The sequence below is a fragment of the Silurus aristotelis genome, assembly GCF_946808225.1.
Source record: "Silurus aristotelis genome assembly, chromosome: 6".
In the NCBI taxonomy this organism is placed as follows: Eukaryota; Metazoa; Chordata; class Actinopteri; order Siluriformes; family Siluridae; genus Silurus; species Silurus aristotelis.
Genome location: NC_139579.1, coordinates 20423317 through 20449058, shown reverse-complemented (window position 1 = coordinate 20449058; position 25742 = coordinate 20423317). Strand labels below are relative to the sequence as shown.

Sequence of the window (25742 nt, the reverse complement as noted above, 5' to 3'; positions counted from 1 at the left end):
TTTATTTATTTATTTATTTATTTATTTATTTGTTACAATATTTTGTCTTATTTTAAAATTAAAGATCAAGCTGACAGCCATAAATGCGGGTTACAAAAAAAAGATTATGCTTTAAATAACACTACATTGTCATGGAAAATATTCAGCCTTAGTTTCGTTTAGATGTCATAAAAACGCAATAAGATGACATCTCTAAACCGGTGCTGAAAACCAACTACACCGAACCCCTGCATAATGCTGCGGTAGATCTTTTCTGAAATGTTTACGTCACCCTTTAACTACAGTCGCCGTTGCCTGATATGTATGAAAAGCCCGCCATTGCGGCTCTAAACGAAGGCGCAATCCGGCCGTCACTACTTTGTCTGTAGAGCCAAGATGGTGGTACGAGCTTGTCAGTTTACTGGCAGCCTAGTTACACAGGGAGAGTCCGAAGCCCTTTAATCGATGTCAATGAAATACGCAGACCATAATTGGCCGAGATCAGTCACGTGGAGAAGCAGCCAATCACGTTCGAGCACAGCTCCAGGTGGCGTCCCTCCTCCCTGTATCTCTGGAGTAGGTTTATTTTGGTTTACCCTGTTCCCGTGCTGCCGCCATTAGACAAATCGGCACTGGAAATGGGAATTAGCACTTCATAAGTTCCCGGAAAAGATAAAAAATTGCAAAAAATAAAGAAAAAATAAAGAAAGTGGGTTTCGCGGATAGCAGGCTGGTTGCGGTGGATAAGGTAAGGGTGGAGGTAATAATCCGAGTGTGCTGCTAACGGCTAAATCGTAGCTGCAGGGGGTTTGTCGGGTTGTTTATAAGGAAGGATAGGTTTCCTTCGGTCAACTGCGCGAAAGCGCCGGGGCTGCGTTACTACAGAAATGCAACTCAAGAGGGCTCTGTGCTCTCTGAGGAACCGAGAGCACGAACCGAGAACGGGTAAAGGCCTGTAGGATTAGCGTGTCCATTGATTTTTTTTTCCCTCTCCGTATTGCCCACACAAGCTCGGAACGCTACTGTAGATCCGCTGCTCTCCTCTCACCTTCTGCCCAAATCCAAGGAGGCTGCTTAGCTGACCTAGCTAGCTCCAGTGATCGTATAAGGACATCCTGTCATTACTTAGACTTCAGTAGTACATTAAACAAAAATATATATTTTTTTTTTTGCGCCGTTTAGTGTTCATGTTTATTTCCACGCTCTGCTTTAATGCTGATATCTAAAATAGCATCACTTCTGATGTCAACACATTTGAACTAAATTTTCAATTAATGTAGTTTGTTGATGTGCTATAATTTAGCTCAAACTGTGGTATATAGTTTAAGTAGCTTACTCTCCGGACTAAACCGTTTGATTGGGGTCACAGATCGGACTGGACCAAACACACACAGCCTAACCTCATACATGTCCGTGTGTGTAAGTTGTTAACCTCGGAGTTAAACCACTTCAACGGCTATTTGTTCATGAGAGGAAGTGACGTCTTTGGTCCTTGAACGTTTCCTTTTAGCTCAAGCGAACATTCAAGGCAGGAGCCGGATTATTATACAGTGATATTGCGACAGTTTATTTATTCTTGCGATTAAAAAAAATAAAAAACTCGGACCATGTTAATGCTCTCTTAGATTAGGAATTCCCTTTACTGTCGGAAATTAAAATGTTAAAATTTCCGGAAAACAAAACACGACGTGACGCTTGGATTACAACTGTAAAGGCTGGATAACAACGCGAGGATATCTACTGTTATCTAAAACCAACAACACATGATGAATTAAAATGTAATATGAAGAATAATAAAAAAAGACTCGTTAGGGCAGCATTGAATTGCATGCACCTTGTTTATTTGTGACCACACGCAGGACTCAGGTGGAACATTCCATCTCACACACTGTTCCACGCAACATGGCTACAAACTTCACCGAATCTAATCAGAAACATTAAAAAACGTATGAAATAATAACGTGTGCAATAGATTATGATGGAACACAATTTTGTAATGCGCGTGCTGTGTTGTGTTATGCTAGCTTCACTGTTCTTAACCCGCGCGCGGGTTCTTAGCCACAGTGCATCTGATCTCTCGCTCTCTACACTCTCACAACTCCCGCGCATTTCCCGCGCCTCCAAGTTACTGTTGTAGTTGTACATTATTTTTTAACCTTAAATTTCACTCTCTACTGTTTAATTAAAAATCAGACAGAAGTGTGATTGTATTATTAGCATAGACATAAAGACATGCCGGCCATGCGTGCAATTCGCACCAATAAACTCCCCGGTTACCATAGCAACGAATCAAAGCAATGGGCATTTTTTAACAGTGTATGACACTCCAACCCTCATCAAACGCACGATAACGCATGATGCATTCATGCTGTATGATCAAATGTTTTCGACTTTCCCGCTAAGGAAGTTATCGAAGGCATCCAGACTGCTTGTCCCGTATAGATGCACTCTGTCTCAACCAGATAAAAATAGTTCAGGTAAACGTTTAATTTTGTTAGTAAAATGTTGTCGCATCAATGTCTGGTTTTTAGCGATTATAAATATTTTAACTGTTCTGTTTTAACTAAACCTAAAAAATAACATGTTAGTCTTTGTGTTTTGACAGCACCGTGCTTTAAAAATGGGGCCACTGAGAATAATTTAGCACCAAACATGCGCGGTATCTTCTCAACGCGTTTGTTATTGTTTACATCCTTGAAATGGACTATAGGAGGCGATGCATTCCTGATTATTTTATCATTAACAACAGTATGAGCTTGCTAATGCTGCTTACAGTACAATAGAGAACTGTGTGTGAGCCAACACGGCTAGCACAGTAAAGCATATCTGTGAGCTTGACTTGCCTGTCGAGCAAGCTGGAATTGTCTGCGTTTTGTGTGTTTGTTTCCCCATTTGGACTTTGCACAAGAATGCTCCAGAGTTTGAAAGCAAGTTTCCCGTGGGACAAACCCATTCAGGTTGTCTGTATTGTATTTTATTTCACGCGGAAGGGCAAAAGCCGAGTTCCTGTATAGTCAGTACATAGCCCTGAAATCCCTGCAGCGTATGGTTTGAGAAAGCACAGCTGCACTACCACATGTAAAATATTCAAATGGATGGGATGTGCCTCTACTGTGTCTTACTCAAATGTGAACAAGTGCCATTGAGTTCTTTCATGCATCTATCTGACACAACTAGCTGTATATTACAAGAGGTTATTTTGGCCATATGGTTCTCAGCGTGTATCGTTACTAATCTTGTGCTTTGATGCGACTGTCCTGTTAAATACACAGCTGATTGACTGATTTCTGTGCTTCTTTTCTCAGAGCACCCTGGCAGGCTGAGTGGCCTTTGGTCAGGCGTGAGCCAGCGGAGGGTGGGAGGGAAGAAGGGAAGGGGCATTGAAAAGTTCTGCTCGAGCGAGGATGACTGATCTCCAGCTGAAGTGGAGCTGCGAGTATTGCACGTACGAGAACTGGCCATCCGCCATTAAGTGCACTATGTGTCGCGCCCAAAGACCCACTGGCCCCATCATCACCGAGGAGCCGTTTAAGACCAGCTCGAGTCTCAACTCACACCTGTGCTCCACTCAGGAAGGCTCCAGTGTTCTTATCTGCCCCGATTCTAGTGCCCGACCCAGAGTACGTATGACCGATGAGGCCCCGGAGATAGCCAGCAAATGGTCATGCCACATGTGCACCTATCTGAACTGGCCACGTGCCATCCGCTGCACTCAGTGTCTCAGCCAGAGGCAGCAGGGGCCTCAGCAGGGCTCTTACAAGCCCTCAGATGGCCCACACACCTCTGAACCAGGCTGTCGACTTCCTGCACCAACCGCACCTGACCCGTGTGAGGAATACAATGATCGAAATCGCCTGAACACGCGTGTACAGCACTGGGCTTGCTCGGCCTGCACCTATGAGAACTGGCCCAAGACCCTAAGGTGTGTTGTGTGTGACCACCCTAAGCCGAGTGATGCCGTTCTGCAGGAGCCGCAGCCTGAGAGTACCATGGCCCTGTCTATAGTGAACGAGCAGGAGAGGACAGCAGGGGGAGGGGGTGTGGGGGGCAGTAAATCTGCTCAGAGGAGGTTTTCACCGCCTGTGTCAACAGGCCAGGCCGAAGTACAGATTGAGCTCGCGTCTGGGGCAATGGGTGCCCAAGAAGAGCACCAAACAGACTTTAAGAAACTCAAGCAGATCAGGAACAGGATGCGGAGGAGTGACTGGCTCTTTCTCAATGCATGTGCAGGTGAGAGGAAGTCTGGGAGCTTCAAAATGTTCACTTTCATGGATCCTTATTTTTAACTGCAATGTGTACTAGCCAATACTTTCGAGTGAGTCCTCAATTTATTTGTATTTTAAATATTCCAAACGTGTTCCTGCAATACAGTTTATATCATCACTGCTCAGCACTGTAACACAGGAAGCTTGTTCTGGTTCACCAGACCTAAATTTGACCAAGATTAATGTATTACCACACTACAGAAATTGGTTTATCCATATTTTTTACACAGTTTGAAAACGTCATAGAAATAATTTAGTAATATCTTTGTGCTCATAAAAGCAAAATTAGTCTCTTGGTTTTGTGTTTAAATATTCCCCTATTTAGTAAATATTCTTATTTTCATTTACAGTGCAGAATTTTATGTGGAAAGAAGAGAAGCATTTAATTTTCTTCCCATATCCCAGCTTGTTTTGAAGCTTGGGTCAAAATACAGGGTAAACCATGATACCGTGCCCTTGAAGCAGAGAGGGTTTATAGCCTTCCTCAAGAGTCCAGAAGTGGCAGCTTGATGATGCAAGGGCTTGAGCCCCTGACCTTCTTAGCAGTAGCACAGACCCTTATCCATGAATTTGACGACACACACTGTACACAATAAATTTGCATGTTCCTACCCCATGAACTAGCTTTATCACTGCATAGTAGGAGCTAGTTATTAGTAAATATGGTTTGTTTATGTAGTTGTGGTTTTTGCAGCTTTGCATGGTTTATTGTTTTTAAATAATTCTGTGTGTAAAGAAGTTGTGTGTATCTGCACTTATAGACAACCCAAAATCTTGATTTTTTTTCTATTGATTATACTATGTCCATCTTCAATGAAAAACAGAGCAGTCTACATTGGTGTATGAGCTGTGTGCAGTTAATATGGCACATTTAACAAAAGCCTAATGCCTGCACGGTCAGGCTGATATGGATCAGTAACACATTGGCCCACAGTCCAGAACAAATTTTAGCCCCCATAGTTGCTCCCAAACCTCTGCTATAGATTACCAAACACCACAAAAATAGCAATAGAAGAACCTACACTGTTAAAAACAAGTTCTCTTTATTAGATTAATTAGATTGAGCAAAAGGGATAGCAGATCTAGAATGCTATTGGCTACTGTGGAATTCAGTCACCCCCAACCCCCTTCCTGACTTAATTTTTCTTAGACTAATGTCATCAGGATCCAAAAATGGCTCTCAGCTGACTTTCAGACAATTTGTTTCGTTATTTCAGACAAGCAACAAAATCTCATCTTTTTACTTCAGATCACTATGACTGATTAAACTTGATATAAATGTCTTTCTCTAAAGATGTTAACAAACTCGACAGCAAGATTGTTTTGTTTATAATCTGTGTTAAGATTTCTTATAGGATGGCTGCTTGCTGCTTTTAAACGTTTTATCCTTTTCATCTAATATGAAAAAGGGCTGAGTAGACACATTTCACTCCAGAAACTGTTTTCCTTTTTGACAAAATGAAACTTTGTGTCATTTGACATGAATATGGCTGAAGAAATGCATGACATTTATGGCTTATGTTATTTTTGCATAAGAAGATTGGTATCTTTTAGATTAGTTTTTTCTGTAGTTGCCGATTTTTACATAATATATAATGTGCTATGTAGGTTTAGCGTGTGTGTTTATATTTTATGTACCTTGGTAATCCCTCTGTAACAGTGCAGAAATGTGCAGTTCTACAAATGTTTTATTCTCTGCAAATGTCTATAAGACCCTCATAATTTTTTTGTGATTTTTTTTCTTAACCCTGTTAGCAAGTGGTTTGATATGAATCAACCTTTTTCTAGAAGAATCTCTAACAGCTGAAACCTGAAGAAAGACATTTATCAAAACACTGCCTGATTTGAGCTTTCAGTTTGCTGAACCTTTGCTGAAAGTCCATGTAAGGAAATATTGAAAGTCAGATTTTTTTTCCTCTGTTGAAGATCTACAATGCTTTTGTATCACCATGGAAATGCTTTTTCCTCCCCAGCTTTCGATGTTTATAGGAGTTTCTTCGGAAATTTTAAATCTACAGAACGTTTCATTTCAGAAAGCTAAATAACTATTGCTGCTTTAAACATTTCTTTTTATTCTCCACATTTTTTTGTGACATGAAAGCAGCATTTTCTTTTCATAGAGTCGGCAGTTCAATCAGATCTGCTCTAAGTAAATGACAAAAGTTACACTGATTTTAAGATTATAATTTTGAGATAAGGATAATTTGTAGTAACTGCTGGTGCCAAATAATAAATTCCCAACTTCATAAGATAAAACTATAATTTTGTGTTTATCCGTGAACCCCATACTAACATGTTTACATTCTATAGTTTTACAATTGAATTGAGCAGGGTGGACTTTTTGAGTGCAAAATACACCAGTTCCAAGAATTTGTCAGTACTAAAGACAAATATTGAATAATTAATTTGAGATCTATGGACATCACCCTCCAAAAGTATTGGAAACCTCAAGGCGATAGTTTTTCGGTTTGAGTTCAGAAGGCTAATATGAGACATTAAATTTAGCTTTTCATTTTCTGATATTTACATTTAAATGTGTTCTACAACTTTGAGTTTTTGTTTGAATACACCCTTATTTCATTTGTTAAAAATATGATTGACAGGCTTTTGCTGTTTCTCAGGTTAGAGTGCTGGAAAAAATCTGATTGAGCATTTTTTCTTATATATATATATATATATATATATATATATATATATATATATATATATATATATATATATATATATATATACATACATACATACATACAGTGAGGAAAATAAGTATTTGAACACCCTGCTATTTTGCAAGTTCTCCCACTTAGAAATCATGGAGGGGTCTGAAATTGTCATCGTATGTGCATGTCCACTGTGAGAGACATAATCTAAAAAAAAAAAAATCCAGAAATCACAATGTATGATTTTTAAACTATTTATTTTAATGATACAGTTGCAAATAAGTATTTGAACACCTGAGAAAGTCAATGTTAAGTCAAAGGTCAAACATTTCCTGTAGTTTTTCACCAGGTTTGCACACACTGCAGGAGGGATTTTGGCCCACTCCTCCACACAGATCTTCTCTAGATCAGTCAGGTTTCTGGCCTGTCGCTGAGAAACACGGCGTTTGAGCTCCCTCCAAAGATTCTCTATTGGGTTTAGGTCTGGAGACTGGCTAGGCCACGCCAGAACCTTGATATGCTTCTTACAGAGCCACTCCTTGGTTATCCTGGCTGTGTGCTTCGGGTCATTGTCATGTTGGAAGACCCAGCCTCGACCCATCTTCAATGCTCTAACTGAGGGAAGGAGGTTGTTCCCCAAAATCTCGCAATACATGGCCCCGGTCATCCTCTCCTTAATACAGTGCAGTCGCCCTGTCCCATGTGCAGAAAAACACCCCCAAAGCATGATGCTACCACCCCCATGCTTCACAGTAGGGATGGTGTTCTTGGGATGGTACTCATCATTCTTCTTCCTCCAAACATGTTTAGTGGAATTATGACCCAAACGTTCTATTTTGGTCTCATCTGACCACATGACTTACTCCCGTGACTCCTCTGGATCATCCAAATGGTCATTGGCAAACTTAAGACGTGCCTGGACATGTGCTGGTTTAAGCAGGGGAACCTTCCGTGCCATGCATGATTTCAAACCATGACGTCTTAGTGTATTACCAACAGTAACCTTGGAAACGGTGGTCCCAGCTCTTTTCAGGTCATTGACCAGCTCCTCCCGTGTAGTTCTGGGCTGATTTCTCACCTTCTTTAGGATCATTGAGACCCCACGAGGTGAGATCTTGCATGGAGCCCCAGTCCGAGGGAGATTGACAGTCATGTTTAGCTTCTTCCATTTTCTAATGATTGCTCCAAAAGTGGACCTTTTTTCACCAAGCTGCTTGGCAATTTCCCCGTAGCCCTTTCCAGCCTTGTGAAGGTGTACAATTTTGTCTCTAGTGTCGTTGGACAGCTCTTTGGTCTTGGTCATGTTAGTAGTTGGATTCTTACTGATTGTATGGGGTGGACAGGTGTCTTTATGCAGCTAACGACCTCAAACAGGTCCATCTAATTTAGGATAATAAATGTAGTGGAGGTGGACATTTTAAAGGCAGACTAACAGGTCTTTGAGGGTCAGAATTCTAGCTGATAGACAGGTGTTCAAATACTTATTTGCAGCTGTATCATACAAATAAATAGTTTAAAAATCATATATTGTGATTTCTGGATTTCTTTTTTTTAGATTAAGTCTCTCACAGTGGACATGCACCTACGATGACAATTTCAGACCCCTCCATGATTTCTAAGTGGGAGAACTTGCAAAATAGCAGGGTGTTCAAATACTTATTTTCCTCACTGTATATATATATATATATATATATATATATATATATATATATATATATATATATATATATATATATATATATATATATATATATATATAACACACAATACCTTTGAAAGGGACTGTATGCAGTTTGTATGTATGTTTACCGTGTGTATTTTATCGCTTTGCAGGTGTGGTGGAGGGCGATTTGGCTGCAGTCGAAGCTTATAAGTCATCAGGTGGTGACATCGCACGCCAGCTGACCTCAGACGAGGTCCGCCTCTTAAACCGCCCGTCTGCATTTAACCCTGGCTTCACTCTAGTGCACCTCGCTATCCGCTTTCAGCGCCAGGACATGCTCTCTGTGCTCCTCACTGAGGTCAGCCTGCACAACCTCCTATCTAAATCCTTAACATTCATGAACTAGTCTAGTAAATCTGATTTCTCACACCTGTTACATTGATGCATGTGTTTGTGTGTTTATTCTCATTCAGGTGTCTCAGCAGGCACCTAAGTGTATTCCAGCCATGGTATGTCCAGAATTAACAGAGCAGATTCGTCGGGAAGTGGCTGCCGCACTACACAGGCGTAAAGGAGAATTTCCCTGTTACTTCTTTACTGATATCACTACCTTTACCCTTCCTGCAGGTGAGACATATTGTTTTCACTAAACCTTATGTGTGATGGTAATTGTGCTTGCTCTTCATTTGACCTGCCATATCTTATGTAGATATTGAAGACCTGCCTCCTAATGTTCAAGAGAAGCTGTTTGATGAGGTGTTGGATCGAGATGTGCAGAAAGGTACAAAATAATGGATAATGGCAATATTATTGCACAAATAATATTGATAATGGCAATATAATTTTTTTTATTTCTCAGATTTAATTTGAATAAATGGAAAGGTCTACTAAAAGTTTTTCTTTCTCTTTAGACCGAATGGAATTCTTAGTCTTCTTTCTAATAAACCAGCATTAGAATGTATTTATTAATAGAGGCTTTAAAGGCATTTTTGTAAGCCGCTCTGGAAAACTTTCTGCCAACTGCTGTAAATATAAAGAGAAATGTCCAGCTCTGATTTTGTATTTATTTGATATGTTTGCCGGATTCATTACACCAAATAGCCCCTGATGGTGTGGGTTATGCTGCCAGAAATACACTAATCCCCTTAAATTACACTTGATCATAATTTTGGAGTTTTTCTTTTATTATTTTAACATTTCTTTCTTTTTTTTTTTTTTTTTTTTTTTGGGGGGGGGGTGTATCGCAGACGTCTAAAACACTGCTGCAATCTTTTCAGTTCTTTTTGTCTTCTTTCTATGCTCTTTTCCTTGTAATTTCTCGTAAGCTCTTTTCAAAAGTTAAACAAAAGATTTTTCCATAAATACGCAGTCCTATAATAAGCACACCTCTATAAACTGCTGTAAATTGTTGCAGAGCTTGAAGAGGAATCTCCAATCATAAACTGGTCATTGGAGCTCGGCACACGGCTGGACAGCCGGTTATACGCTTTGTGGAACCGCACTGCAGGAGACTGCCTTCTGGACTCCGTGCTGCAGGCCACATGGGGCATTTACGACAAAGATTCCGTACTGAGAAAAAGCCTGCATGACAGCTTACATGACTGCTCGCACTGGTGAGGGAAAACACACCACAAGCCTCTCTAGAGCGAATCAAAGAAACCATTATTTGTTCATCGAAAGAACAGAAATTTTGATTAAATATGGCTGATTTGCACATGAACAGATGGCTCTTATGCATCTTTTTTCCTGGAGTGTTCAATCAGTTATCAAATACTGAATTGGAAATAGGATAGGGTGTACAGATGAACCAGAAAGCTGCAGTATTAAATAATTTAAGAGTTAGACAACGAAGACCTCACCGCTGCAGTCTTTGACATGAACTGCTAGAAGCTATTTATTCCCCAGAAAGATTTTTGGAGCCATCGTAGTTAGACAGTTTGGCAGGAATTTGTTTTATTTAAATTTGAACCGTTTCTAATTTGAGAGCACACCTACAACACTGACCCTTTTCAGTTTAAAAGACTATGTTTAATACCATATTTGAGTATTTTGCCTGGGGTCTGATTTTATGGAAGACTGAATTTATCATTTGCATGCTCACACCATACATAAAAATACATAAAAATAAAGATTAATTCTACTGTTTGCACAGAGAATATTTTTTCATGAACAATGTTTTCTAACCAAATACCCATTATTCGTATTAAAGTTGCAGAGCCATGACATTTCAGGAGTATAGTGTATGTAACTTTCTAGAATGGAAATTTACATCACAGTCTTGCACTAAATGCATCATCATAACCCGTCAATGGGTGTAAGATTTAGTTTCTTTTAATATAATATTGTTTGTAGGTGACTCACATTTCCTACATGTCTGATTGATTTCTCTAGATATAAATTATTTAAGAGGTGACTTTTTTATGATATTGATTTGTTGTGTCTGTATTGCAGGTTCTACACACGCTGGAAGGAGTGGGAATCGTGGTATTCCCAGAGTTTTGGCTTGCACTTCTCTCTGAGAGAAGAACAGTGGCAGGAAGACTGGGCTTTTATTTTATCACTGGCCAGTCAGGTATGCATTTTTTTTCCCATATCCTTTCTTACACACACACACAGACATTGTATAGAGCGAAACGGTTATAAGATAAGATATACCTTTATTTGTCCCACAGTGGGGAATTTTCTCAGACTAGGCAACCTACTCCTCACTTCAGTCTCATGTAATAATCACACAGCCATTATGGTGGCAGGATTGATGAGATTTTTCATAAATATCAGTTAATGTTCAATTAATGTATTATCACTTATTAATGTACAGTATGTACTATCAATGAGATTTATTTACAACGGTAAGATTCTCTCTCTCTCTCTCTCTCTCTCGCTCTCTTTTATTTATTTATTAATTTTTTCCTCCCCTTCCTCTTTTTGTTTGCTGAAGCCTGGGGCAAGTTTGGAGCAGACTCATGTGTTCGTGCTGGCCCATATCCTCCGCCGGCCCATCATCGTGTACGGCGTGAAATATTACAAGAGCTTCCGAGGGGAGACGTTGGGATACACCCGCTTCCAGGGTGAGCTGTAGAAATAAGATTTGAATGTACTATTTTTTTTCAATTTAATACTTACAGTATAGAGCATAAACGACCAAACGTAATATACAATTTGAAATAATTGTATATTCAATAGCTAAAGTGACGACTGAACGTCTAAGCTGAACTGATGAACAGTCAGTGGCACAAATAAAATCGCAGTAGAGGTCACCCAAAGACTGCAAAGACAGCTGATTATATTTACTTTGAAATGTTAATGTTAGCAAAACTGTTGCACACGGAGCGGCATACATTATCACTCGGCAGCTTTAAGGCCCGTTTTCCTTTCATCACAGAGCGTTGTGTGAATGACGACAGAAGGCGCATGCAGCCCCTGTGTTAAAAAAAAAATAAATATTGGAAAACATTTTCACACCGTGCCATAATCACGATCGTAGCACCCGCCTCTCTCGCACCTGTGAACAAGGCATTAATTAGGCATCACATTCAGAAAAGTGTGTCTCTGAAATTCATACAACAAACCAAATGATATTATGCTGGCTAGAACATGGATTTATGCTGTAAAAGGATTTTAGCATCACATTCGCACCGCTTTGTGGCACAACAGATCTTCATTGGTTACAATCAAGTTAATTTTACTGCAATTTATATGAACTTTTGATTTCTTTAATGCAAGTAATTTTTGTTTTATTACTTTAGAAGATTCTATTCTGAATTTTGGACATATGGGGTTAGCCATATTTTTGCCCAGCAGATTAAATAATGGTTATATAACACAAATTCAAACTGCCCTGACATGCGCCTACCACTACTCCTGATGGACATTTAGAATGATAAAGTAAATTGTTGGCATGATGCCCTGATGTAATCTAGTCTAATCTGTCACATCCTGCCTCCTCTACAGGAGTGTATCTACCCCTGTTGTGGGAGCAGAGTTTCTGCTGGAAGAGCCCCATAGCACTGGGTTACACACGAGGCCACTTCTCAGCCCTGGTTGCCATGGAGAACGAAGGCTATGATAACCGCGGTGCAGGTGCTAATCTTAATACGGACGACGATGTCACGGTTACGTTTCTGCCCTTGGTGGACAGTGACAGGAAGCTGCTGCACATCCACTTCCTGTCTGCACAAGAGGTAAGTGGAGGTTTTGACTTGATTGGACTGTGATGTGTGACTTTCATAATCAAGCAGCTAAGACATGTTGCTTGTTCCTTAGATGGGAACAGAGGAGCAGCAGGAACGTCTGCTGAGGCAGTGGCTGGACTGCTGTGTAACAGAGGGTGGAGTCCTGGTGGCGTTGCAGAAGAGTTCGAGGAGGCGGAGCCATCCTCTCGTCACGCAGATGGTGGAGAAGTGGCTGGACGGCTACAGGCAGCTCAGCACCTGCCCTGCCCTTTCGGATGGCGAGGAAGAAGAGGAGGATGAAGATGAGTGAGCAGCAAAGGCTTCGCTTTACTCAGAGACTTGGTGCACCTTTACCCCCCCCCCCCCCCCCCCTGCAGAGAACACACGTACACTAATGTACCATTATTTATCCTTGTCATATGTACACACACACACCATTCTTACTCTTCAGCAAATCAGAGGTCTTTTCTCATCATGATGCAAAATAAAAATTATTTTGGCCCATGCAAAATAAAAGAACTTAGGTTACAAATGGTACATGCCTTACAGAGTATGCCCTTTGTTTTATTCCAGTTATTAGTACTAGATTTGCTCTTGGAATCAAGAATTGAAGAAATAAGGTATTTCAGTAGTTATGCTAAAGGCACTTAAGCACACTTTTAAAAAATTTGCTTCGGCTCCATTTTTAAATTTTAGTTGTTGGTAACGTGTTTCATATACTTCTACATACATTTGAGATCAGTCTTTTCGTCCAGATCCATTCACTGAACTATTTATTTACCTGTATGACAGTTTGTGAGCGACAGAAATGAATACATACCACTGTATGATAAAAATGTTTTGATCTCTCGTGCATGAGGAACTTCAAACTTGATACAAATATCTGTGGGTAATTAAACACTTTGTTCATGCCTCACACAACAGAGACAGCCTTTCCAAATGGATCATCATTTTCAGTTGTTTGTTAATGCTGAAGGTTACACTACATGTGCACTAAGTCATGTTTCTACATACTGTAACACGCGGGTGTCTGGTCACATTTGTTTGCAGTTAAGGTGTTCTGTTTGTTTTTTGTTTGTTTTTTCCCGCTTCTGCTAAAACTCTGGATGTGCTTGTTAATATAACACTCAAAGACTTGACTGAAAACCAAAGTGAACATTGGTCCATGGTCTTGCAGTTATCAGACTTGTTTGTTTTGATGTCCTCACTCCTTTCTTGTGGCTGTGTTCAGTCTAGTCCCTCGCCTAGTTTAAAGACACCCTTGAGTTCTTATTTTCCGTTATTATACAATTATGTCCCATCTTGGGTAATATATTGTTTGTCTCTGATGTGTGATGAGGTGGAGACCAAATCATTGAAGGATTATAAGATGAATGTCTAACAAGTAAAGCTTCTTTAAAACCGTTTGTTTTTAAAAAACAGTGTATGTGAAGTCTTATAACGTGCCTATAAAAGGCACTGTCAAGGATTTCTTTTTTTTACTGTGTTCAAGAGGAGTGTGTCCGTTCCTGCTTTTTTTTTTTTAAGCAAAACACGTGACAACTGTACTGCCAGTTTCTATAAAAAAGCAATTGGGCTGAAGTGTAATACAGTTTAATTGCAAGAGACAGAAATGACAGCCAGCACAGACAAAAGCAAGTGTAATAGTTTTTTTTTTTTTTTTAGGTAAGACTAGGCAAAAATTTAACAATCTAAAGGTAGAGGCCTTCTGGTGTCCCTTCTTGTTTTTTGTAGAGAACGTTCTCTTTGGACTTCTTGAAGTCCTCGTTTGTTACTTTCATTCTCCTCTCCCTCAGAGCCATAAGCCCTGCTTCTGTGCATATCGCCTAGGGAAAAAAAAAAAAAACCAAAAACACGGTCCTATGTTATGTCACACTTCCAACTAAAATATATAAATGCACTGCCCACTGGTTATGTTTAGTGCTGACAATGTTTTATCACAATAATTATTGATGTGATGAGCTATTTGGCAGTAGGTTGCAGCAGAGTGTCATTTATCTGCACACAACATGCACAGATATTTAATGAGGAGAAAGTGAGGTGCAACTGTAGAAAGTGCTTGAAGTAAGTAGTTTATACTCGTAAAATATATATATATATAATTTAAAAAATAATAATAAAAAAAAAATGCCGGTCATATCTGGTCTATTCAGGATCTTACCTTAATGTCAGCGCCGGAAAGGTCATCTTTTGCCAGGATAAGGTCGTCAAGGGTTACATCATTTGCAAGAGTCATCCTACTAGTATGAATCTGGAAGATTCTGCGCTTGGTCTTCTCATCAGGCAGTGGGAACTCTATCTTACGGTCAATTCGACCTGCAGATCCATATGTAGAAATTTCAGCATTAAAGCAGAAAGACTTTTCATTTCATAGAAAGAAGGAAACAATCTGAATTAAAAAAAAATATATAAAAAAATAAGTAATAATCCGATTGCATCGAATGGGCTAGCTCAGCAACAAACCTGGACGGATAAGAGCGGGGTCGAGCGTCTCTATGCGATTAGTAGCCATAATTACTTTAACATCACCACGCGAGTCAAATCCATCCAGCTGATTCAGGAGCTCCAACATGGTCCTCTGAATCTCCCTCTCTCCACCAGAGTTAGAGTCATACCTACACAGGGCACATTGCAAACCAACAACTTAACTTAGGCAATCAGGAATATGTTCTAAAATTATTTGGTCAAAGCTAAATCTGTCATGTTCAAGCTGTAAATAGGTCACTTTCTATGAGCTGATTATTTAATTTGTCTATGGCAATGGCTAAAGTACATTAAGAAATACTATACGTATTTTATTCAAGGGCTGCACACTATATAATAGATCAGTCACACGCATATAATTGTGTGAACAGGCTTTAGTAATGTATAGGATTAATGTATCCTTATATATAAAAACTTTAACTAGAAACGAGAGCATGTATCAGTTTAATCCTACCATTCATCACTCTTTACGGTTTTTAAGTGATTTTAGTCTTGTAGTACAGTAATCCCCCAAAAGCGCCCGCGATAAACAGACACCACCCCGAAAATGCTCTTTTATGTAAACAGTGCTGTACTGTTAACATTTTACTTAATTTTATAATTAATAATTATATTTTTATTAATACATGTAATTATTTAAACATAAAACTCTATAAAAACAATCCCTTATAGGTTTTATGGTCTATCGTGCTATCCGCGAGGTAGTTCTTGTAGTAGTAAAAAATTTTTTTTAAACGTAATACAAAAAAAATATATACTATTCCCATGCTATACATTATTTATAGGAAAACACGAATAACCATTCCAACATACAAATTGCCTTTACAGGAGTATATAAGAATACTTAAAATGTTATATATACAGTATATGAACACTAGGTGGCTAATACACGCACAGAGAATAAACATTTTGATAGCAGAAGCACACATCTGTCTTACCATGGCCGCAGGAAGTTGGGGTGCTGCAGCACCCCCTATTGGCGAGAGAGAGATTTTTCTTTTAAATGTAGGCCTATTAAAAATATTTTGCACAATTTATAAATTCCTTATGAATATTTTAGGAAATGATTTTGACACACGTAGGCTATTAAGTGTATTTTGGATTTTAATTTAATTATTTTGATTATTTAAATTATATTGATTGGTTTGTCTTTCTCTGGCAGCGCGCAAACATAGCCTAAATGCCTTGCCCTTGTGGAAGATAAAATTAGCTCTTCGTACCTTTTACAACAACATGAAGATATCAGAAAAAGAGATCGGTGGTCTCTTTTCTGCTCATGTTCCACATGCCTCTCAAAGCGCAGAGCGTTTTTTTTGTCAAAAAAAATATAAAAAAATTTCACAGCACCCCCTGTTCAAAATTACTTCCAGCAGCCCTGTGTCTTACCGTTTAGTTCCAATGGCATCGATCTCGTCGATAAAGACTATGGAGGGGGCATGCTCCTCTGCAACTCGGAAAAGCTCTCGCACCAGTTTTGGGCCATCGCCTAGATATTTCTGAATAAGTTCTGAACCCACAACCCTCAGGAACGTTGCAGATGTCTGATTGGCCACAGCTTTAGCCAGCAGGGTCTTCCCTAAAACACAAAATAGTCAGTGTCAGCCTATCACCCAGTGCTCCAGTTTAGTGCTCAGCAAAACATAGCACTGATTTCTTTCTTAGGTGTTTTGACTGACCAGTCCCTGGTGCACCATACAGAATGACTCCTTTAGGAGGCTTTATTCCCATTTCCTCATAATACTCTGGGTGTGTAAGCGGAAGCTCAACTGACTCCTGCATAAAGAAGCCAATACAATTTGTCAGCATTATCAATGGGCAAAAAAAAATAAAAAATTATATATATATATATATATATATATATATATATATATATATATATATATATATATATATATATATATATATGAATGAATGAATGTGATTAGCCACTGTGTGTTTGACATCATATACCTTGATCTCTTGAATTTGGTTGTCTAGACCTCCAATATCAGCGTATGTCTCTTGAGGAGCCTTTTCCACTTTCATCACAGTTACCAGAGGATCTGTGTCGTCCATCAGCACACCGATCACTGCATGCACCTGCAAACAGCGTCATTCACAACACTCTATAATAGGGAATTTTCGCAACCCCTTTCCTCTGGACTCCAAAACCATTCTCAGTGTGTTGGTATAATAGAAATGATTGTCTTTTTAAGAATTCATTACTATGCTAAAACAGTTTCAAATCTCAGCCCGCAGTGCAGATATTTTCATCGCTGTGTAAAAGTTTACACTATGTCTATTTCCACTTTGTGGAAAATCATATTAACCTTGTGATTTAGTAAAACAGAACAGCCTGGTTCCAGAAGGTCTTTATCCACAAAGGACAGAATGCTGACGTAGTGCTCCGAGCCCACTGATGTAGACACGATCGCATGGTTATCATCAATGATCTCTTCGAGTGTTCCTACTGACATGGGCGTGCCTCTCAGGTCATCAACTTTAGACCTCTCTTCCTGTACAGAGCAACAACAATAACAGTAATTGATAGGAGTTACAGCATTTAGTCTTAGACTTAAACAAAAAGACATTTAAATAATGGCAAGGGAAAATAATCAAGACATGTATTTGGTTTCAGATGAAAATGTACAATTCTGGGTTGGGAAACACAACTTTATTACAACCCTAATACTGCAACCATCTGTGCTTAAGAAACATCTTCACAGCTGCAGATTTCCAGACCTTGATTCAATACCATTTTAACTATATAATAGTGGATGATGCTATGCACTATTTTCAAGATCTGCCATTTTGTAGCCTGTATCAACACAGACCTGTCTCAGGTTCTCCCTGTGTTTGTGTATGTTTAATTCTATGACAGATTTTCCTATCCTATCTGAGTTATTTCAACATACCTCCTGTTTTTCCTCAAGCGGTTTCATCTGTTCTTGGTTCCGGATAAACTCCTCCTCCATCAGTAGATAGTCCTTGATCCGCTCCTGCTTCAGCAGCTTCAGTCTGCACTGTGTGTGTGGAGTCACTAAAAACAAAAAAACAACAAGCCCATTTCGTGGCTTAGGCGTATCCATGCATTGAAAAAATAGAAAAAAGAATAAAAGAAAAGAAATAAAACGTTTTAGATTATACCCAAAGGAAGCTTGCTTGCAGCATCTGGACCTTTCGTCTTCTTCTTTCTTTTCCCAACCCTGGTGGGAATGGGGGGCTCATATTTCTTTTTCTTATCCTTTCAAAGAAATATGTTTGGTATTTGTTAATCAGTGAAATGAAAAGAAGATCTCATGGTTGCTCTCTGGCCTGGTGCTTCTTCATTCATAGGGAAATTTAAGCGGTACTTACTTTATCATCTTTCTTCCCCCCTCCAGGGCCATGTCCTCCACTCTGATTCTGTCCCTATACAACACAAGCGGGCATCACATTTAATATAATCGTGTAAATGATCCCCATGTGATTCAATTCTTAATTAACACAATGTAAGGTCACGACTATGACTGAAAACTACACCTAATTTACTCTAATAAATCAGCGGCTCGATAAAAAAAAAAATCGGTTATGTTTTACATCTAATTTGCGAAGCCGAATGTTGTGACCAACACATACAACTGTAAACGTTGTAAAATGACTTTTCACAATCAAAATATATATTATCTAATTAAATCTTATATTTATACAAGACTAAAGTGTCTAACGAGAAAGAAAAGAAATATGCTTGCTCACCATTGTCGCTTGTTTGCCAGCTACTTGTTCCGGGTTTCGACTTCCGACTCTCTGACCTTTTTTTTTTTTTTTTTTTTTCTTTTTTTTCACTCGGGAGAGCATGAGTAATAATGTTATACTGCCACCGTCTGTGCTGGAGAAATATCTAATAACTTCTAATATATAAGTAAATGTAATTTGTTATTGTTCTTAAGTAGCTTTTTCACGTATCTGTATTTTACTGAAGTACTTCCATTTGTGGAACTACATTTTGCGAAATCAGTCGTTATTTATGAGTGAATAAAAACTTAACTAGTCAGCAAGCAACCAATCATTGTAGAGCACGCGTCTATGTTTTGAACATGTTTTGATTGGCGCTTGATGGAAGAAACTCCTGACTCGAACATATTTCTGTGATTTTGAAGTTGAAAACAAGGTTTCATGATCATTTTAATAGAGATCAATCCGTGTTTAACTCATTAATATCATTCTATTAATAGATTGGTGTGAGTCTTACCTAATAAACTGAGCTGATTAAGCAACAGTCGTGTGACAAAAAGGACATTATAGCCATAATAAATCATAGTACTTTGGATACTTAAGTACATTTAAAAGAAAATGCTTTTGTAATTTTACTGAAGTAAACGATTTAAAGGGAACACTTTTATTTTTACTGGAATTATAATTTACAGAGTGAAGAATAACCCCACAAAAAGTCATTAACTTTTTGCTTAAAATTGCTGTTTTAAACAAACTGTTGTTAAAACAATTCAGTGTTTACATGTACAGCATTTATTAGTATATGTACAATTCATGTGCATGATCACAAATCTTCTGTAAAGGTTGGTGTTGCAGTGTAACTGAATCACTGAATCACGACTTATGTTGTGTTCTTTCTGAATGTCGCACATGTTTTGTGTGAATCTGTCTTTTGACCTTTTTTTGGGTTCAAGCCCCTGTGCAGCCTAGGTAAAAAAAAAAATTTCTTTTAAAATCTAAAAGTTTGTCTACTTTGTGACATTAAACTGTAAATCTATTTGTTAATTAAAGAGACCTGTTTAAAAGATTGCTTTATGTCTTTGTCTTTTTTAAAAGACTTGTTTGGCCTACTTTTAATGAGGTACATGGTGTTGAAGAATAGAAAAGAAGCCATGGTGGTTCATTAGGCTTGTTGGCTGCTTGCACAAAGGGCAACTGATAGCTAAATGGGTAAGGTGTTGGTTTACCAATCAGCAGGTCCCCACAAAATTGTAAGTTCCAGCACAGCTGAGGTAATATATTATTTTATTTTTGTTAATAGTTTGCTAATAGTTTGTCTACTTTGTGACATGTTTTTTTTTAAATACTTGTTTGGCCTACTGTTAATATGATTTACTTGGTGTTGAAGTATGGAAAGAAGCCATGTTGATTCATTAGGCTTATTGACTGCTTGCACAAAACGGAGCAGATAGCTCAGTGGGTAAGGTTTTGGTTTACCAATCAGCAGGTCCCCACAAGCTTGTAGGTTCAAGCGCAAGCATAGCTGAAAAAAAATCTTTCTTTTTCTTTTGAAATCTAATAGTTTGTCTACTTTGTGACATTAAACTGTAAATCTATTTGATAATTAAAGAACCATGTTGAAAATATTTCTTTTTTCTTTGTTTTTTTTAAATACTTGTTTGGCCTACTTAAAATGAGTTACATGGTGTTGAAGTATAGAAAAGAAGCCATGTAGGCTCATTAGGCTTATTGACTGCTTCCACAACAGGAAACTGATAGCTCAGTGGGTAAGGTTTTGGTTTATCAATCAGCAGGTCCTTTAAAGGGTTGTAGGCTCAAACCCCAGCACAGATGAGGTAACACTTTTATTTCTCTTTTGATATCTAATAGTTTGTCTACTTTGTGAATTAAGCTGTAAATCTATTTGTTACTTAAATAGACCTGTTTAAAATATTTTTTTGTCTTTATTAAAAGACTTGTTTGGACTACTTTAAATATGAGTTACATGGTGTTGAAGTATAGAAAAGAAGCCATGTTGGTTCATTAGGCTTATTGATTGCTTGCACAAAATTGAACAGATAGCTCAGTGGGTAAAGTGTTGGTTTACCAAGCAGCAGGCCCCCATAAGGTTGTAGGTTCAAGCCCCATAGTAGCTGAGGAGACATTTTTTTTTCTTTGGAGATCTAATAGTTTGTCTACTTTGTGACATTAAACTGTAAATATATTTGTTAATTAAAGATACCTGGTTAAAAGATTGCTTTATGTCTTTGTCTGTTTTAAAATACTTGTTTGGCCTATTTAAAATGATTAACATAGTGTTGAGGTATAGAAAAAATCCATGTTGGTTCATTAGGCTTATTGACTGCTTGCACAAAAAGGATCTGATAGCTCAGTGGTTAAGTTGTTGGTTTACCAAACAGCAGGTTCCCACAAGTTTGTAGATTCAACCCCCAGCTCAGCTAATGTAAAAAAAAAATATATTTTTTTGAAATCTAATAGTTTGTCTACTTTGTGAATTAAACTGTAAATCTATTTCTTAATTAAAGATACCGGTATAAAAGATTGTTTTGTGTCTTTGTCTTTTTTTAAAGACTTGTTTGGCCTACTTAAAATAAGTTACATGGTGTTGAAGTATAGAAAAGAAGCCATGTTGGTTCATTAGGCTTATTGACTGCTCGCATATAAGGGAACAGATAGCTCAGTGGTTAAGGTGTTGGTTTACCAAACAGCAGGTCCCCACAAGGTTATAGGTTTAAGGCCCAGTGCAGCTAACCTAAAAAAAAGGGGTTTTTTTTGTTTTGTTTTTTTATCTAATAGTTTGTCTACTTTGTGAATTAAACTGTACATCTATTTGTTAATTAAAGAGACCTGTTTAAAAGATTGCTTTATGTCATTTTTTTTTAAAGACTTGTTTGGCCTACTTTAAATATGAGTTACATGGTGTTAAAGTATAGAAAAAAAGCCATGTTGGTTCATTAGGCTTATTGACTGCTTGCACAAAAGGGAACAGAAAGCCAGTGGGTAAGGTGTTGGTTTATCAATCAGCAGGTTCCCACAAGGTTGTAGGTTCAAGCCCCAGCATAGCTGAGGAAACATTAAAATTTTTCTTTTGAAATCAAATAGTTTGTCTACTTTGTGACATTCAACTATAACTCTATTTGATAATTAAAGAAACACGTTTAAAGATTGCTTTATGTCTTTGTCTTTTTTGAAAGACTCGTTTGCCCTACTTTAAATATGAGTTACCTGGTGTTGAAGTATAGAAAAGAAGCCATGTTGCTTTATTAGGCTTATTGACTGCTTGCACAAAAGGGATCTGATAGCTCAGTGGGTAAGGTGTTGGTTTACCAAACAGCAGGTTCCCACAAAGTTGTAGGTTCAAACCCCAGCTATGCTGAGGTAATATTTAATTAAATTTTTTAAATTTAATAGTTTATATACTTTGTGTCATTAAACTGTAAATCTATTTGATAATTAAAGAAACATGTTGAAAAGTATGAGTTGTCACATATATGAGTTACATGGTGTTGAAGTATAGAAAAGAAGCCATGTTGGTTCATTAGGCTTATTGACTGCTTGCATAAAAGGGATCTGATAGCTCAGTGGGTAAGGTGTTGGTTTACCAATCAATAGGTCCTCCAAAGGTTGTAGGTTCAAACCCCAGCACAGTTAAGGTAAGACTTTTATTTCTCTTTTGAAATCTAATAGTTTGTCTAATTTGTGAATTAAACTGTAAATCTATTTGTTAATTAAAGAGACCTGTTTAAAAGATTGCTTTATGTCTTTGTCTGTTTTAAAATACTTGTTTGGCCTATTTAAAATGATTAACATAGTGTTGAGGTATAGAAAAAATCCATGTTGGTTCATTAGGCTTATTGACTGCTTGCACAAAAAGGATCTGATAGCTCAGTGGTTAAGGTGTTGGTTTACCAAACAGCAGGTTCCCACAAGTTTGTAGATTCAACCCCCAGCTCAGCTAACGTAAAAAAAAATATATATATTTTTGAAATCTAATAGTTTGTCTACTTTGTGAATTAAACTGTAAATCTATTTCTTAATTAAAGATACCGGTATAAAAGATTGTTTTGTGTCTTTGTCTTTTTTTAAAAACTTGTTTGGCCTACTTAAAATAAGTTACATGGTGTTGAAGTATAGAAAAGAAGCCATGTTGGTTCATTAGGCTTATTGACTGCTCGCATATAAGGGAACAGATAGCTCAGTGGTTAAGGTGTTGGTTTACCAAACAGCAGGTCCCCACAAGGTTATAGGTTTAAGGCCCAGTGCAGCTAACCTAAAAAAAAGGGGGTTTTTTTGTTTTGTTTTTTTATCTAATAGTTTGTCTACTTTGTGAATTAAACTGTACATCTATTTGTTAATTAAAGAGACCTGTTTAAAAGATTGCTTTATGTCATTTTTTTTTTTAAAGACTTGTTTGGCCTACTTTAAATATGAGTTACATGGTGTTAAAGTATAGAAAAGAAGCCATGTTGGTTCATTAGGCTTATTGACTGCTTGCACAAAAGGGAACAGAAAGCCAGTGGGTGAGGTGTTGGTTTATCAATCAGCAGGTTCCCACAAGGTTGTAGGTTCAAGCCCCAGCATAGCTGAGGAAACATTTAAATTTTTCTTTTGAAATCAAATAGTTTGTCTACTTTGTGACATTCAACTATAACTCTATTTGATAATTAAAGAAACACGTTTAAAAGATTGCTTTATGTCTTTGTCTTTTTTGAAAGACTCGTTTGCCCTACTTTAAATATGAGTTACCTGGTGTTGAAGTATAGAAAAGAAGCCATGTTGCTTTATTAGGCTTATTGACTGCTTGCACAAAAGGGATCTGATAGCTCAGTGGGTAAGGTGTTGGTTTACCAAACAGCAGGTTCCCACAAAGTTGTAGGTTCAAACCCCAGCTATGCTGAGGTAATGTTTAATTAAATTTTTTTAATTTAATAGTTTATATACTTTGTGTCATTAAACTGTAAATCTATTTGATAATTAAAGAAACATGTTGAAAAGTATGAGTTGTCACATATATGAGTTACATGGTGTTGAAGTATAGAAAAGAAGCCATGTTGGTTCATTAGGCTTATTGACTGCTTGCATAAAAGGGATCTGATAGCTCAGTGGGTAAGGTGTTGGTTTACCAATCAATAGGTCCTCCAAAGGTTGTAGGTTTAAACCCCAGCACAGTTAAGGTAAGACTTTTATTTCTCTTTTGAAATCTAATAGTTTGTCTAATTTGTGAATTAAACTGTAAATCTATTTGTTAATTAAAGAGACCTGTTTAAAAGATTGCTTTATGTCTTTTTTTTTTTTTAAGACTTGTTTGGCCTACTTTAAATATGAGTTACATGGTGTTGAAGTATAGAAAGGAAGCCATGTTGGTTTATTAGGCTTATTGACTGCATGCACAAAAGGGAACAGATAGCTCAGTGGGTAAGGTGTTGTTTTACCGATTAGTAGTTCCCCTCTAGGTTCAAGCCCCAGTGCAGCTTACCTAAAAAAAAAATTATTATTATTTTTTTTTATATAATAGTTTGTCTACTTAATTTCTTTGTGTTTTTTGAAAGACTTGTTTGGCCTTCTTTTAATATGAGTTACATGGTGTTGAAGTATTAAATATAAGCCCAACTGCTTGCCCAACGTGGACCAGATAGCTCAGTTGGTAATGCGTTGGGTTACAGATCGGCACGTCCCCATAAGTTTGTGGGTTCAAGCACCAGTATCACAATAGTAAAAATGTAATTTCTCTTTTGAAATCTAATAGTTTGTCTACTTTCTGACATTAAACTGTAACTCTGTTTGTTGATTAAAGAAACATGTTGCTTTATTTCTTTGTTTTTTTTTTTAAGACTTGTTTGGCCTACTTTCAGTATGAGTTACATGGTGTTGAAGTATTAAATATAAGCCATGTTGGTTCATTAGGCTTATTGACTGCATGCAGAAATGTGAGCTGATAGCTCAGTAGGTAAGGTGTTGGTTTACCAATCAGCAGGTCCCTACAAGGTTGTAGGTTCAAGCCCTGGTACAGCTGAGCTACCCATTTTTTTTATTTTTTTATTTTTTTTTTTAATCTAATTCATTCATTCATTCATTTTCTCCCGCTTATCCATAATCCGGGTCGCGGGGGCAGCAGTCTAAGCAGGCCCCCGCCTTCGACTGCTGCCCAATCCTCACAGCACCGTCCCCTACGGTCCCTCCTGCAGGTGGTGAGCCCACGGGAAGTTTTTTAATCTAATAGTTTCTTTAATTGGTTATTTGAACACCTGTCTATCAGCTAATATTTGACCCTCAAAGACCTGTTAGTCTGCCTTTAAAATGTCCACCTCCACTACATTTATTATCCTAAATGAGATGCACCTGTTTGAGGTCGTTAGCTGCATAAAGACACCTGTCCACCCCATACAATCAGTAAGAATCCAACTACTAACATGGCCAAGACCAAAGAGCTGTCCAAAGACACTAGAGACAGAATTGTACACCTCCACAAGGCTGGAAAGGGCTACGGGGAAATTGCCAAGCAGCTTGGTGAAAAAAGGTCCACTGTTGGAGCAATCATTAGAAAATGGAAGAAGCTAAACATGACTGTCAATCTCCCTCGGACTGGAGCTCCCTGCAAGATCTCACCTCGTGGGGTCTCAATGATCTTAAGGAAGGTGAGAAATCAGCCCAGAACTACACGGGAGGAGCTGGTCAATGACCTGAAAAGAGCTGGGACCACCGTTTTCTAAGGTTACTGTTGGTAATACACCAAGACGTCATGGTTTGAAATCATGCATGGCACGGAAGGTTCCCCTGCTTAAACCAGCACATGTCCAGGCACGTCTTAAGTTTGCCAATGACCATTTGG

General features: G+C 38.0%; 3 protein-coding genes across 3 annotated transcripts in view; 2 read left to right on the top strand and 1 right to left on the bottom strand.

The window, feature by feature from the left end:
- Positions 1-25742, top strand: part of LOC310727555 (non-pathogenic pore-forming peptide amoebapore A-like) — a 133172-nt gene that overhangs the window by 80339 nt on the left and 27091 nt on the right. The gene's annotated exons all lie outside the window — the stretch shown is intronic.
- On the top strand, positions 503-14155 carry zranb1b (zinc finger, RAN-binding domain containing 1b). Its single transcript, XM_083545425.1, has 10 exons — positions 503-727; positions 3285-4209; positions 8735-8922; positions 9038-9191; positions 9274-9345; positions 9979-10177; positions 11016-11136; positions 11503-11632; positions 12516-12745; positions 12828-14155. The coding sequence occupies exons 2-10, from the start codon at positions 3384-3386 to the stop codon at positions 13044-13046; spliced, it is 2139 nt and encodes a 712-aa protein (XP_083401551.1). The 5' UTR covers positions 503-727; positions 3285-3383; the 3' UTR covers positions 13047-14155.
- On the bottom strand, positions 14314-19013 carry psmc1a (proteasome 26S subunit, ATPase 1a). The gene is made up of 11 exons (XM_083545426.1): positions 18935-19013; positions 18557-18610; positions 18347-18443; positions 18115-18239; positions 17530-17715; positions 17171-17299; positions 16897-16993; positions 16607-16796; positions 15200-15351; positions 14898-15052; positions 14314-14562 (listed from the first exon to the last, which is right to left on the bottom strand). Exons 1-11 carry the CDS (start codon positions 18935-18937, stop codon positions 14428-14430), a joined length of 1323 nt encoding a protein of 440 aa, XP_083401552.1. The 5' UTR covers positions 18938-19013; the 3' UTR covers positions 14314-14427.

Bases quoted from the DNA above. Each gene is read 5' to 3' on its own strand.
- zranb1b (XM_083545425.1), top strand. From the start codon at position 3,384: ATGACTGATCTCCAGCTGAAGTGGAGCTGCGAGTATTGCACGTACGAG. The intron at 8,923-9,037 runs GTCAGCCTGCAC...ATTCTCATTCAG, and splicing joins TCTCTGTGCTCCTCACTGAG to GTGTCTCAGCAGGCACCTAA. The intron at 10,178-11,015 runs GTGAGGGAAAAC...TCTGTATTGCAG, and splicing joins TTACATGACTGCTCGCACTG to GTTCTACACACGCTGGAAGG.
- psmc1a (XM_083545426.1), bottom strand. The intron at 16,994-17,170 runs GTATATGATGTC...TTCTTTATGCAG, and splicing joins ACCAAATTCAAGAGATCAAG to GAGTCAGTTGAGCTTCCGCT. The intron at 16,797-16,896 runs GTCAGTCAAAAC...TTTGTGTTTTAG, and splicing joins GTATGGTGCACCAGGGACTG to GGAAGACCCTGCTGGCTAAA.